General features: G+C 57.8%; 1 protein-coding gene across 1 annotated transcript in view; it reads right to left on the reverse strand.

The window, feature by feature from the left end:
* Positions 1-14,831, reverse strand: part of LOC144673792 (EH domain-binding protein 1-like) — a 98,011-nt gene that overhangs the window by 58,520 nt on the left and 24,660 nt on the right. The window contains exons 2-3 of the mRNA XM_078535453.1: positions 8,977-9,034; positions 4,290-4,385 (exon numbers count right to left, since the gene is read on the reverse strand). Coding sequence (XP_078391579.1) covers positions 4,290-4,385; positions 8,977-9,034 — 154 coding nt within the window. The remainder of the gene's footprint in view (positions 1-4,289; positions 4,386-8,976; positions 9,035-14,831) is intronic.

The raw sequence follows: 14,831 nt of genomic DNA on the forward strand, positions 1-14,831 counted from the left end.
CTGCTGTTAAACAATAACTCAAAGGAAGGATGGAGAAGGTGAGGCAAGCGAGGTGGGGTTGGGGTTGGTAGTGTGGGGATGGGGATGGGGATGGGGGTGTGGGAGTGGGGGTGGTAGTGCAGGGGTGGGGGTGGTAGTGTGGGGGCGGGGGTGGGGGTGGTAGTGCGGGGGTGGGGGTGGTAGTGCGGGGGTGGGGGTAGTAGTGTGGGGGTGGGGGTAGTAGTGTGGGGGTGGTAGTGTGGGGGTGGGGGTGGTCGTGTGGCGGGTGGGGGTGTGGGGGTGGGGGTGGTAGTGTGGGGGTGAGGATGGGGGTGTGGGGGTGGGGGTGGTAGTGTGGGGGTGGGGGTGGTAGTGCGGGGGTGGGGGTAGTAGTGTGGGGGTGGGTGTGGGGGTGGTAGTGTGGGGGTGGGGGTGGTAGTGCGGGGGTGGGAGTAGTAGTGTGGGGGTGGGGGTGGTAGTGCGGGGGTGGGGGTGTGGGGGTGGGGGTGGTAGTGTGGGGGTGAGGATGGGGGTGTGGGGGTGGGGGTGGTAGTGTGGGGGTGGGGGTGGTAGTGTGGGGGTGGGGGTGGTAGTGCGGGGGTGGGGGTAGTAGTGTGGGGGCGGGTGTGGGGGTGGTAGTGTGGGGGTGGGGGTGGTAGTGCGGGGGTGGGGGTAGTAGTGTGGGGGTGGGGGTGGTAGTGCGGGGGTGGGGGTGTGGGGGTGGGGGTGGTAGTGTGGGGGTGAGGATGGGGGTGTGGGGGTGGGGGTGGTAGTGTGGGGGTGGGGGTGGTAGTGCGGGGGTGGGGGTAGTAGTGTGGGGGTGGGTGTGGGGGTGGTAGTGTGGGGGTGGGGGTGGTAGTGCGGGGGTGGGGGTAGTAGTGTGGGGGTGGGGGTGGTAGTGCGGGGGTGGGGGTGTGGGGGTGGGGGTGGTAGTGTGGGGGTGAGGATGGGGGTGTGGGGGTGGGGGTGGTAGTGTGGGGGTGGGGGTGGTAGTGCGGGGGTGGGGGTAGTAGTGTGGGGGTGGGTGTGGGGGTGGTAGTGTGGGGTTGGGGGTGGTAGTGCGGGGGTGGGGGTAGTAGTGTGGGGGTGGGGGTGGGGGTGGTAGTGCGGGGGTGGGGGTGGGGGTGTGGGGGTGGGGGTGGTAGTGTGGGGGTGAGGATGGGGGTGTGGGGGTGGGGGTGGTAGTGTGGGGGTGGGGGTGGTAGTGCGGGGGTGGGGGTGGTAGTGTGGGGGTGGGGGTGTGGGGATGGGGGTGGTAGTGTGGGGGTGGGGGTGGTAGTGTGGGGGTGGGGGTGTGGGGGTGGGGGTGGTAGTGTGAGGGTGGGGGTGGTAGTGCGGGGGTGGGGGTAGTAGTGTGGGGGTGGGGGTGGGGGTGGTAGTGCGGGGGTGGGGGTGTGGGGGTGGGGGTGGTAGTGTGGGGGTGGTAGTGCGGGGGTGGGGGTAGTAGTGTGGGGGTGGGGGTGGGGGTGGTAGTGCGGGGGTGGGGGTGGGGGTGGGGGTGGTAGTGTGGGGGTGAGGATGGGGGTGTGGGGGTGGGGGTAGTAGTGTGGGGGTGGGGTTGGGGGTGGTAGTGCGGGGGTGGGGGTAGTAGTGTGGGGGGTGGGTGTGGGGGTGGTAGTGTGGGGGTGGGGGTGGTAGTGTGGGGGTGGTAGTGTGGGGGTGGGGGTAGTAGTGTGGGGGCGGGGGTGATAGTGTGGGGGCGGGGGTGGTAGTGTGGGGTTGGGGGTGGTAGTGCGGGGGTGGGGGTGGTAGTGTGGGGGTGGGGGTGGTAGTGTGGTGGTGGGGGTGGTAGTGTGGGGTTGGGGGTGGGGGTGGTAGTGTGGGGGTGGGGGTGGTAGTGTGGTGGTGGGGGTAGTAGTGTGGGGGCGGGGGTGGTAGTGTGGGGTTGGGGGTGGTAGTGCGGGGGTGGGGGTGGGGGTGGTAGTGTGGGGGTGGGGGTGGTAGTGTGGTGGTGGGGGTGGTAGTGTGGGGGTGGGGGTAGTAGTGTGGGGGCGGCGGTAGTAGTGCGGTGGTGGGGATGGTAGTGTAGGGGTGGGGGTGGGGGTAGTAGTGTGGGGGCGGGGGTGGGGGTGGTAGTGTGTGGGTGGGGGTGTTAGTGTGGGGGCGGGGGTGGGGGTGGTAGTGTGTGGGTGGGGGTGTTAGTGTGGGGGCGGGGGTGGGGGTGGTAGTGTGTGGGTGGGGGTGGTAGTGTGGGGGTGGGGGTAGTAGTGTGGGGGCGGGGGTGGGGGTGGTAGTGTGTGGGTGGGGGTGGTAGTGTGGGGGTGGGGGTAGTAGTGTGGGGGCGGGGGTGATAGTGTGGGGACGGGGGTGGGGGTAGTAGTGTGGGGGTGGGGGTGGTAGTGCAGGGGTGGGGGTGGTAGTGCAGGGGTGGGGGTGGGGGTGATAGTGTGGGGGTGGGGGTGATAGTGTGGGGGTGGGGGCGTGGGTGGGGGTGATAGTGTGGGGGTGGGGGTGGTAGTGTGGGGGTGGGGGTGGGGGTAGTAGTGTGGGGGCGGGGGTGATAGTGTGGGGGTGGGGGCGGGGGTGGGGGTGATAGTGTGGGGCTGGGGGTGGTAGTGTGGGGGTGGGGGTGGGGGTGGGGGTGGGGGTGATAGTGTGGGGGTGGGGGTGGGGGTGGGGGTGATAGTGTGGGGGTGGGGGTGATAGTGTGGGGGTGGGGGTGGGGGTGATAGTGTGGGGGCGGGGGTGATAGTGTGGGGGTGGGGGTGGGGGTAGTAGTGTGGGGGCGGGGGTGGGGGTAGTAGTGCGGTGTTGGTCGGATTAGTGGGATTCCGTGTGTACTTTAGGCTTTGACTGGGTCCAAGGGGTGTCAGGGACAATATGACTGTGTCACGCTTTTAGGAGAGACTCACAGAACCTTCCAGAAATTGCCAGACCCAGGAGGAGGTTCGAGACAAAACACAGCTTTGTTTATAGTCAAATATTCTGCACATACCGTCGGGCTACAAGTAAGGGCAGGAAAGGAGTGAAGTGGGGGGTTTGAAATGGTCGGGGTGAGTATCTGACCGTGTGGACAGCGAGAGAGTCACAGAGATACACAGCCGGGCCAAAGCCATCACTTGCCAGTCGCTGTGACAAACGGCCCTGGACACAATTTCCTCCGATCGTCCAGGTTCCCAGCTTGGAATCTCCTCTCCATGCCAGGGATAATGGGAGTATTCAGAACTAGTCAGCACTCGCTCTCCGCTGGCTCCAGAGCTTGCCCGTGTCCCACGCCAGGGAACTGAGCCCATGACCCAGGCCAACGTGCCCACCGACAATACTGAGGGAGCAGTGCATTGTCCTTCCTCGGAGGAGATGTTAAACCCAGCCCCCTGGCCACCCCTCTCTCCGATGGACGGACAAGGTCCATAGCAACCTTTGGAAGAAGGGCAGGTCAGGGTGTCCTGGGGCTGAATATTTATCCCTCAACCAACCTCAGTAAACCAGATTATCCGCTCATTATCACGTTTGCCTGTTTGTGGGAGCTTCCTATGCGCAAATTGGCTGCTGCACTTTGCCATGTAGGAAATGCAACCGACAATGTGCAAATGAAAACCTCAGCGCTCCCTCGCTACTGACCCTCCGACAGTGCAGCACTCCCTCAGTACTGACCCTCCGACAGGGCAGCACTCCCTCGCTACTGACCCTCCGACAGTGCAGCGCTCCTTCAGTACTGACCCTCCGACAGTGCAGCACTCCCTCAGTACTGCCCCTCCGACAGTCCAGCGCTCCCTCAGTACTGACCCTCCGACAGTGCAGCACTCCCTCAGTACTGACCCTCCGACAGTGCAGCACTCCCTCAGTACTGACCCTCTGACAGTGCAGCGCTCCCTCGCTACTGACCCTCTGACAGTGCAGCACTCCCTCAGTACTGACCCTCCGACAGTGCAGCACTCCCTCAGTACTGACCCTCCGACAGTGCAGCACTCCCTCAGTACTGACCCTCCGACAGTGCAGCACTCCCTCAGTACTGACCCTCCGACAGTGCAGCACTCCCTCAGTACTGACCCTCTGACAGTGCAGCACTCCCTCAGTACTGACCCTCCGACAGTGCAGCATTCCCTCAGTACTGACCCTCCGACAGTGCAGCACTCCCTCAGTACTGACCCTCCGACAGTGCAGCACTCCCTCAGTACTGACCCTCTGACAGTGCAGCGCTCCCTCAGTACTGACCCTCTGACAGTGCAGCACTCCCTCATTACTGACCCTCCGATAGTGCAGCATTCCCTCAGTACTGCACTGCTGTGGGACATGATCCCACACCTTGTGATGGGGTGTGTAGAGGCCGAGGCCTCTTGTTGCCATGGCGCTGTGTATTAGCTGCCTACCTTGTAGAGGGTGACCGAGATATCAACATTTTCTGGCACTGGCCACAGCACCATGCCCCGGTATGGATTCTTTATCCCCGGCTGCCAACTGTGCGGCTGCAAGAGATTGCGAAAAATGTCAATATTGAAAAGATACACACCAGAAAACCAAACAGTCCATTGAACATCCTCTGACCTGCATCAAATCTCCAGACACAGGCCATTCAGCCCATCAGCTCTGTGCTGGACTTTATACTCCACAGGAGGCCTCCTCCGAGCCCCTCTTCATCTCCCCCCCCCATCAACATATCCTTCTCTTCCTTTCTCCCTCGTGTGATTATTCAGCTTCCCCCTTAAATACATCAATACTCTTCACCTCAAGCACTCCCTGTGGGAGCGGGTTCCACATTCTCCCCAATCTCAGTTTTCTTTTTATTCATTCACCGGATGTGAGCGTCGCTGGCTGGGCCCAGCATTTATTGCCCATCCCTAATTGCCCCCTTGAGAAGGTGGGGGTGAGCCGCCTTCTTGAGCCGCTGCAGGTCCACGTGGTGTAGGTACTCCCACAGTGCTGTTAGGGAGGGAGTTCCAGGATTTTGACCCAGCGACAGTCAAGGAACGGCCGATATATTTCCAAGTCAGGATGGTGAGTGGCTTGGAGTGGAACTTGCAGGTGGTGGTGTTCCCATGTGCCTGCTGCCCTTGTCCTTCTAGATGGTAGAGGTCATGGGTTTGGAAGGTGCTGTCGAAGGAGCCTTGGTGAGTTGCTGCAGTGCATCTTGTAGATGGTACACACACTGCTACTACTGTGCGTCGGTGGTGGAGGGAGTGAATGTTGGTGGATGGGGTGCCGATCAAGCGGGGCTGCTTTGTCCTGGATGGTGTCGAGCTTATTGAGTGTTGTGGGAGCTGCACTCATCCAGGCAAGTGGGGAGTATTCCATCACACTCCTGACTTGTGCCTTGTAGATGGTGGACAGGCTTTGGGGAGTCAGGAGGTGAGTTACTCTCCACAGGATTCCCAGCCTCTGACCTGCTCTTGTAGCCGCAGTATTTATATGTCTGGGTCCAGTTCAGTTTCTCCTGAATTCCCGATTGGATTTATTAGTGACTCCCTTAGATTCATGGCCCCGAGTTCTGGTCTCACCCAGAAGTGGAAATGTCTTCTCTACATCAACCCTATCGAACACTTTAGTAATTTGAAAGATCTCTATCAGGTCACCCCTCCATCTCTCTTAACACAGGGGGCTCAATGCGAGGGGGGAAATCACAGACACACCCACCTTGTCCCATCAGTGTGTGCGTGCGTACACGCGTGTGCAACACGTGATGGGACAGTCTCAAGAGGCTTGGTACCTTCCTCTTAATGCTCCTCTGATCTGTCCACATCTTGAGAATTGTGCACAGTTCTGGGCAACAGGAACAGAAGAGGAGAGATTCAATTCTTGGGGGATCAGCGAAGAGAACAGGGGAGAGGAGGAAGGCCAGAGCACGAGGTTCAAAGTCCATCATGGAATCTTCTTGTGTCAATGTGCCATGCTGCAGTTACACCCTCCCGCCAGGTGAGGTGCTGCAGCCCCATCCACTGGTCACAGGGCGAATTGATTTTGGCTGGACAGTTGAGTCGGGCATTGGAAGTACACATGGGATCTTGGGAGGGGAGACAATTTAAAATTTAACCCGAGAAATAGTGCCTCCAATAGCGCAGTACTCCCTCAGGACTGACCCTCCGACAGTGCAGCGCTCCCTCAGGACTGACCCTCCGACAGTGCAGCGCTCCCTCAGTACTGACCCTCCGATAGTGCAGTGCTCCCTCAGGACTGACCCTCCGACAGTGCAGCGCTCCCTCAGGACTGACCCTCCGACAGTGCAGCGCTCCCTCAGGACTGACCCTCCGACAGTGCAGCACTCCCTCAGGACTGACCCTCCGATAGTGCAGCACTCCCTCAGTACTGACCCTCCGACAGTGCAGCACTCCCTCATTACTGACCCTCCGACAGTGCAGCAATCCCTCAGTACTGACCCTCCGACAGTGCAGCACTCCCTTAGTACTGACCCTCCGACAGTGCAGCAATCCCTCAGTACTGACCCTCCGACAGTGCAGCACTCCCTCAGTACTGACCCTCCGACAGTGCAGCACTCCCTCAGTACTGACCCTCCGACAGTGCAGCACTCCCTCAGTACTGACCCTCCGACAGTGCAGCACTCCCTCAGTACTGACCCTCCGACAGTGCTGCACTCCCTCAGTACTGACCCTCCGACAGTGCAGCACTCCCTTAGTACTGACCCTCCGACAGTGCAGCAATCCCTCAGTACTGACCCTCCGACAGTGCAGCACTCCCTCAGTACTGACCCTCCGACAGTGCAGCACTCCCTCAGTACTGATCCTCCGACAGTGCAGCACTCCCTCAGTACTGACCCTCCGACAGTGCAGCACTCCCTCAGTACTGACCCTCCGACAGTGCTGCACTCCCTCAGTACTGACCCTCTGACAGTGCAGCACTCCCTCAGTACTGACCCTCCGACAGTGCAGCACTCCCTCAGTACTGACCCTCCAACAGTGCTGCACTCCCTCAGTACTGACCCTCCGACAGTGCAGCGCTCCCTCAGTACTGACCCTCCGACAGTGCTGCACTCCCCTGTGAGTGTCGGCTTGAACTTTATGTTCCAGGTCCTGGAGTTTGTCTCGTACGTACAATTTCCTGATGACCAGAGTTCTACCAACTGAGGTCTTCAATTTAACCCCCTGGTTATCGTTCTGGTGAATCTCCGCTGCACCCACTCTGAGGGCCAATATATCTTTCCTGAGACACGGGGCCCTGAACTGAACCGGGGTACTCCATGAGCACACACGCAGATACACACGCGCACACACGCGCGCACACACGCACACAGACGCACACTCGCACACGCACTGATCCTCACACACACACAGACCCTCACACAGTCACATTTACAGTCACACACACAGACAGTCAAACAAAAAAGGGCACACACACACACACACACACAGGCACACAGACACACTCATACCGACACACACACGCGCGCACACAGACGCACACTCGCACACACACAGATCCTCACACACACCCAGACCCTCACACAGTCACATTTACAGTCACACACACAGATAGTCAAACAAAAAAGGGCACTCACACACAGGCACACAGACACACTCATACAGAGACGCACACACAGGCGCACATACAGGCACACACACAGGCACACACACACAGGCACACACACAGGCACACAGACACACTCATACAGACACACTCATACTGGCACACACACAGGCACACACACAGGCACACAGGATCCTGTCTCAGCACAGGTCCGCAAAACAATTGATGACGTTTGCACCATTTTTCACCCGGACTTCGAGGAAAACTTGCAGTCAGTCAATTTCAGAGTGTAGAGCGACTTTGGAGCAACTCCCATTTGCTTTTTGCTTCGGCCTGAGTCAGGAGCTTTAGGAGCTGCTGTCTTTGTTACTCAAGCAGTTGGTCCTTCTCGTCTCTCCCCCCAAAGCAAAAAACAGCCAATCCGCTTTTAAAAACACTGTTTCCCAAAGCCATAAACCACCATGTGACCCTTTTGTGAACCATCCACTGGGGGTCAAGGGCTCTCCAGCTTCTTTAAAACTGCTCAATTACCTTTTCTTGTAAAATGCTGTCTTTCCCAGGAACCAGAGGCCTTGCATTAACCCTTAAAGGGACAGCGTCGTTTAAAAACAAACATTCTTCCAGAATGTTCTTCATCCTTGAGGATGAGCTATTCTCTGTGATTGAAGCGTTCGTGACACCTGTTGCTAGGTTATCAGGGCTGCTTATCCGACACCCCATGCCGGAAGAGCAGGAATTCCCTCCGATTAAATATCGGGAAGACTGAAGCTGCCGTTTTGAGTCCCCGCTCCAAGCTCCGATCCCGAGCTGCCGACTCCATCCCCCTCCCGGGTAACTGTCCGAGAGGCCGTCCGTTCCTAAGCTCGGTGTCGCCTCCAATCCCGGGACCAGCTGCCGGCCTCCTACCTCGTTCAGGGGTGCCCGATTCCCCCCCTACCTCGCCCGATTCCGCCCCTTCTCGGCTCATCCGCTGCTGAAGGCCTCATCTATTCCTTCGCCACCTCCAGGCCCGATCGTCCCAACGCACTCTCTCCCCCCACCCCCGGCCCCCCACAATCTACCCTCCGTCAACCCGGAGGCGTTCAAAGCTCCGCTCTCCCCGTCTCCCAGCTCGAACCACGTTCCACTGACCCCATCTTCCCCCACCCCACCCCCACTGCGCTCGCTGACCCGCGCCAGCCCCTGGTGAGGCAGCCCCTCGGTTTGTCAAAAACCCCGCACCCCTCGCTTTCAAATCCCGCCCACGTTCCCCCCTACCTCCGTCACCTCCTCCGGCCCCACAATCTCCCCCCCACCCACCCCCTCGCGATAACTCCAAGAATTCCGGCCTCTTGCCCATTCCTCCCACCCGATTCTAATCGCTCCGCCAATTGGCGGCCGCGCACTAAGCTCTGGAATCCCCTCCCTAAACCTCTCCGCCTCTCCCTCCTCTACAACGCCCCTTAAAGCCGACCCTCTTGGACCAGTCTCGGAGCCGCTTGTCCCGAATACCTCCTTCTGTGGCTTGGAGGCGGGGGGTCAGATTTTGCGGAGTACAAGGGCAGGAGCTGACAGGGCGATGCTCGGACAGTCCGCACTCACCTTGGAGCACACCCGTCTGCTTCTCCTCGTCCACACCACGATCAGCTTGTCCGGTTGCCTGGGGAGAGAAGGGGACGCCCGTCAGTCCTCACATCGAACTCACAAATGCTTACCCCTCAGCCCGAGCACATTCAGCCAGTGCGCTTCCCGGTTGGCTGCAGCCCCCCTGACCCGCCACCAGTAAACCCCGTCACCCCACGAGGAAAGGTGCTTAAAAGACCTACATTTGTATAACGCCTTAAACACAAAAGTGCCTCAGGACGTCCCGGAGTGCCCCACTCTCAGCAAAGGGCCCTCTGAAGTCACCCTTGCAATGTAGGGAATGCAGCAGCCCAATTGGCGCGCAGAAAGCTCCCACAGAAACAGGAGTGTGCTAATGAGCCGGATCAGCGGTTTGTGATGTTGGGGGATGAATGTTGGACCCTGGGCACTAGATAAACCCCCACCGGAGCCAACCCCCCAAACAACTCTTTTTCCAATAGCGCCCATGGAAGTTAAGTCCGTCTGAGAGTTCAGGCAGGGCCCCTGGTTTAACGTCTAAACTGGATGGCAGCTATATCGACAGTGCAGCACTCCCTCAGTACTGACCCCCCGACAGTGCAGCACTCCCTCAGTACTGACCCTCTGACAGTGCAGCGCTCCCTCAGTACTGACCCTCTGACAGTGCAGCGCTCCCTCAGTACTGACCCTCTGACAGTGCGGCGCTCCCTCAGTACTGACTCTCCGACAGTGCAGCACTCCCTCAGTACTGAACCTCCGACAGTGCAGCGCTCCCTCAGTACTGACCCTCTGACAGTGCAGCACTCCCTCAGTACTGACCCTCCGACAGTGCAGAAATTCCTCAGAACTGACCCTCCAACAGTGCAGCACTCCCTCAGTACTGACACTCTGACAGTGTGGCACTCCCTCAGTACTGACCCTCTGACAGTGCAGAAATTCCTCAGAACTGACCCTCCAACACTGCAGCACTCCCTCAGTACTGATCCTCTGACAGTGCAGCGCTCCCTCAATACTGACCCTCCGACAATGCAGCACTCCCTCCGCACTGACCCTCCGACAGTGCAGCACTCCCTCAGTACATGCCCTCTGACAGTGCAGCACTCCCTCAGTGCTGACCCTCTGACAGTGGGGCACTCCCTCAGTCCTGCTTAGGGAGAGTGAACCTGGTTCATGGGCTGTGGAGGGTGCTCGAATCCATAACCTTCTGAAGTGAGGGAAGGGGCCAGTGACACGAGGCGTAGCTATGGAGCCTCTTCAATTCTCAGTGGAGGGGGAAAGCTGGTGCTGGTGGAGATGGTGGGGGGGATGGCCTGCTGCCCTTGGAAAGGCCTCGGGACTCTCGCTGGACAGCGATCGGCCTTAGAAATCGCCAATTCAGCCAAAGCGAAAAAGCCGGTGGGTGGAGAGGATCTCCTGTGATCAGATGTCTGAAGAGAGGCAGGGGTGGAAATGCAAAGGAACAGTAATGGACTGTGAAGATCAGGCTTCAAGCAGGGCCTAGAGCAGGCTTCAGACAGGGCCTAGTCCAGCATCTGCCTTTGTGTTTGATTGACAATCCTCTGCTCCCTCCCTCAGCGACCCGGGACCACGTGACAGGATGCAGGGAGTTCTGGGGACATGTAAGACCCTGAGGGGTCTTGACAGGGTGGATATGGAGAGGATGTTTCCTCTCGTGGGAGACTCTAGAACGAGGGGGTCACTGATTAAAAATAAGGGGTCACCCATTGAAGACAGAGATGAGGAGAAATTTTTTCTCTCCGAGGGCATTGAGTCTTTGGAATTCTCCCCCTCAAAAGGCGGTAGAAGCAGAGCCTTTGAATATTTTTAGGGTAGAGCGATAAGACCATAAGACATAGGAGCAGAAGTAGGCCATTCAGCCCATTGAGTCTGCTCCACCATTCAATGAGATTGTGGCTGATCTGATAATCCTCAACTCCACTTTCCTGCCTCTTCCCCATAACCCTTGATCCCCTGACTGACTAAAAATCTGTCTATCTCAGCCTTGAATATACTTAATGACCCAGCCTCTACAACTCTCTGCGGTAGAGAATTCCACAGATTCACTACCCTCTGAGAGAAGAAATTCCTCCTCATCTCTGTTTTAACTGGGTGACCCCTTACTCTGAGATTATGCCCTCTGGTCCTAGACTCTCCCACAAGGGGAAACAACCTCTCAGTATCTACCCTGTCAAGCCCCCTAAGAATCTTATATGTTTCAATAAGGTCGCCTCTCATTCTTCTAAACTCCAATGAGTACAGGCCCAACCTACTCAATCTCTCCTCATAAGAAAATCCCTCCATCCCCAGGATCGACCCAGTGAACCTTCTCTGGACTGTCTCCAATGCCTGTATATCTTTCCTTAAGATAAGGGGACCAAAACTATTCACAGTATTCTAGGTGTGGTCTAACTGGTGCATTGTATAGTTTTAGCAAGACTTCCCTATTTTTATACTCAATTCTTTTTGAAATAAAGGCCAACATTCCATTTGCCTTCCCTATTACCTGGTGAACTTCACAGAAACACAAAATCTGAATGGCACAGAAGGAGGCCATTCGGCCCATCATGTCCGCGCCGGCCCTCCAAATGAGCATTGTGACCGAGTGCCATCGCCCTGCCTTTTCCCCCCCCGTGCCCCGTACTCGTATGCTAGCATTTTGGGATTCACGCCCGAGGACCCCCCAAACCCCTCGACGCCGCCGCTTTCTGCGGCCTTTCTCCATTTCGGTGACATTCAGCTCCTCTATTCTTCCTGCCAAATCGCATCGCCTCACGCTTTCCCACATTGTATTCCTCGATAGATTATCGATAAGCAAGGATGGGGGTGGGGGTGAAAGAAGGGGAGGGGTAGGCGGGAATGCGGGGTGGAGGTTATAGTCAGGTCAGTTGGGGTCTTATGGAATGGCGGAGCAGGCTCGAGGGGCCTGCTCCCTTGCTCCTGCTTGGCGGCGTTCGATTACAGTCAGCTCACAGCTTCGCTCCTTCAGTGCTCGTCCCCCGCGCCCTGTCTATTTTAGCTGACAATGAGCCCTTCCCTGTAAACGCCCTCGTGACTCGAGCTTCCTGCAGTGGCTGTGGTTACGCTACCACCACAGACGTGCTTATCGCAAACGCCCAGGCTGCAGGGCCTAGGCCGCAGCTGCTTTCAGCCCCATCCACTCTCCCGCTTCAACATTTCCTGCAGGCGCGTGGGCACCTCTGGCAGGGCCAGCGATTGTTGTCCACTCCCCGCCCCAGTGTCCCCCACCCCTTGAGATCGCCCCCTCCGGGCCACCTGCCCCAGAGGGCAGTCACCAGTCACGTCGGGTGGGGACGGGAGTCACGTACGGGCCAGACCGGGTTTGCGGGGGGAGGTGGGGGGGTGGTGGGGGGGGGGAAGCGGCAGATTTCCTTCCCTAAAACAGGACGACATTGAACCAGATGGGGCTTTTTTAACCACAGTATCTTTCCTGGTTGGGGGTGGGGTGCGATTTTGCTCGGTGCTATAGCGGGGAGGGGGGCGGGGTCAAACGAACTCAGCAAAGGAGCGTGGGTACTAGGAGGAGATATCGGACCCAGGAGGGCAGAAGAAACAGGAGAGACAGGCAGCGGTAGAGAATGAACGCAAATCAGGCGTTAGGTGGGGTCACATTAAGAGGAAGTGCAAAATTAGTTTCACACAACATAAGTGCAGGGAGTGCGGTAAATAAGACTAGGCAGAGCCATTATAGAGTCATACAGCACAGAAACAGGCCCTTCAGCCCATCAGGTCTGTGCCGGCGGCTTCCCGACCAAGGTCACGAAACGAAAAGGTGGAGTCGTGCCAGTGGCGAAGAGCTGGCTTAAAGGAGGGCAGGAGCGGGTACCGAACATCCCTGGGTTCAAGTCGTTCCGGAAGAGATAAGGAAGGACAAGGAAGGAGGAGATGCAGCAGAGTTGGCTAAGGAGGATTGCAGTGCAGGGGACAGAGGAGGTCTCAGAGGGGGTCGAGGGCAGAATCTATTTGGGCAGAGCTAAGGGGCAGAAAAAAACGTGTCGTTTGAATGCTGGGTTCATTCGGCAGTGGGGAAGATGTGGAAGCACACGTTTGCAAGGAAATTAGAGAGAGCGGCAAGAAATATTAAACAGTCAGAGTGGGAGACTTCAATTATTCAAATATAGACTGGGAGAGCAGAAGTGTAAAGGGCAGAGAGGGGGGAAAGAGTCCACGGACAAGGTGGCTGAGAGAATGAAATGTCACTCAGCACAGCAAGGAGCACACTACTGACAGCGAGTAGTGTTGTTGGAGCAGTGTAGAGGGAGCTTTACTCTGTATCTAACCCCGTGCTGTACCTGTCGTGGGAGTGTTTGATGGGGACAGTGGACAGGGAGCTTTACTCTGTATCTAACCCCGTGCTGTACCTGCCCTGGGAGTGTTTGATGGGGACAGTGTAGATGGAGCTTTACTCTGTATCTAACCCCGTGCTGTACCTGCCCTGGGAGTGTTTGATGGGGACAGTGTAGAGGAAGCTTTACTCTGTATCTAACCCCGTGCTGTACCTGCCCTGGGAGTGTTTGATGGGGACAGTGTAGAGGGAGCTTTACTCTGTATCTAACCCCGTGCTGTACCTGCCCTGGGAGTGTTTGATGGGGACAATGGGGAGTGGGGGAGGGAAGACACTAGATTGTGAAAATGTTACACTTTTTGGCACTTTTCAACTTGAACAGCACAGAATTCACAAGCTGGACATCTTCACCTGGTGCTCAATATTTACCCCCTCAGTACTGACCCTCCGACAGTGCGGCACTCCCTCAGTACTGACCCTCTGACAGTGCAGCACTCCCTCAGTACTGACCCTCCGACAGTGCGGCACTCCCTCAGTACTGACCCTCCGACAGTGCAGCGCTCCCTCAGTACTGACCCTCCGACAGTGCAGCACTCCCTCAGTACTGACCCTCCGACAGTGCAGCACTCCCTCAGTACCGACCCTCCGACAGTGCCAATGGGGGAGTTGGCAGAATGGGGGCAGGGCACTGCATTAAGTTCCATCAGGCTATAGGAGAGTTCTAGAATCTTCCGACAAGTTTCTGCTAGGGGGGATGGAACAGAGCTCATGTCAGCAGCAGGGTGGAGTCGGAGAGTCAGGGCGGGTTCAAGAGCACCCGCTGTCATGTGACAGGTGGCCAACGACAGACGTGCTAACAGCGGGGCGGTTTTATCCGGTTGGTGCTGGTGCTGGGGTGAAAGGTCACCTTGCCCTTGGCATGTCGCTGTTGAACGAACACCACAGCCAGCTGAAGAATTGCTTTTAGCTCCTTGGCGTCAGCTGGTGGCGGGGGGCCAGTCATCATTCACTTGCATCTGCCCACTGGGCTGGTATACGTCACCATGGCAAAGAGCAGAGGGACAACTGGTTTGACTGTCGGGCAGGCATTCAGCCAACACACTGCGTCCCTTATGTAGCAGCACAAGCCACCCTCGCCTGCCCCCTAAGAGGGGGCTCAGTAGATCCCATGGGTACTATTGTGAGTGGGGGTCCTGTCTCTCTCTCTCTCTCTCTCTCTCTCGTCCCCCCACCCCCAAACGCCACAGTCGGGGTCCTCGGCCAATATTTTACTCTCAACTCAACACCCCACAAGTTCTCCCCCTCCGATAATCACAGGCCCCCCCCCGCCTCAGACGAGCGCAGGAAGAGGAAGAGTCCATTCAGCCCCTCACTTGCATCGGATCTTGGCCATGCTATATCTTAACCCCAGGCCCTCAGCCTCGACCGCTGGTTTTCAAATCTGCATTTCTTTCTCCCCTTCATTCTTTCACGGGGATGTGGGCGTCGCTGGCCAGGCCCAGCGTTTGTTGCCCATCCCTAATTGTCCCTTGACCTTGAACTGAGTGTCTCG

Source organism: Cetorhinus maximus, unplaced genomic scaffold (assembly GCF_964194155.1).
Source record: "Cetorhinus maximus unplaced genomic scaffold, sCetMax3.hap1.1 HAP1_SCAFFOLD_468, whole genome shotgun sequence".
Lineage (NCBI taxonomy): Eukaryota > Metazoa > Chordata > Chondrichthyes > Lamniformes > Cetorhinidae > Cetorhinus > Cetorhinus maximus.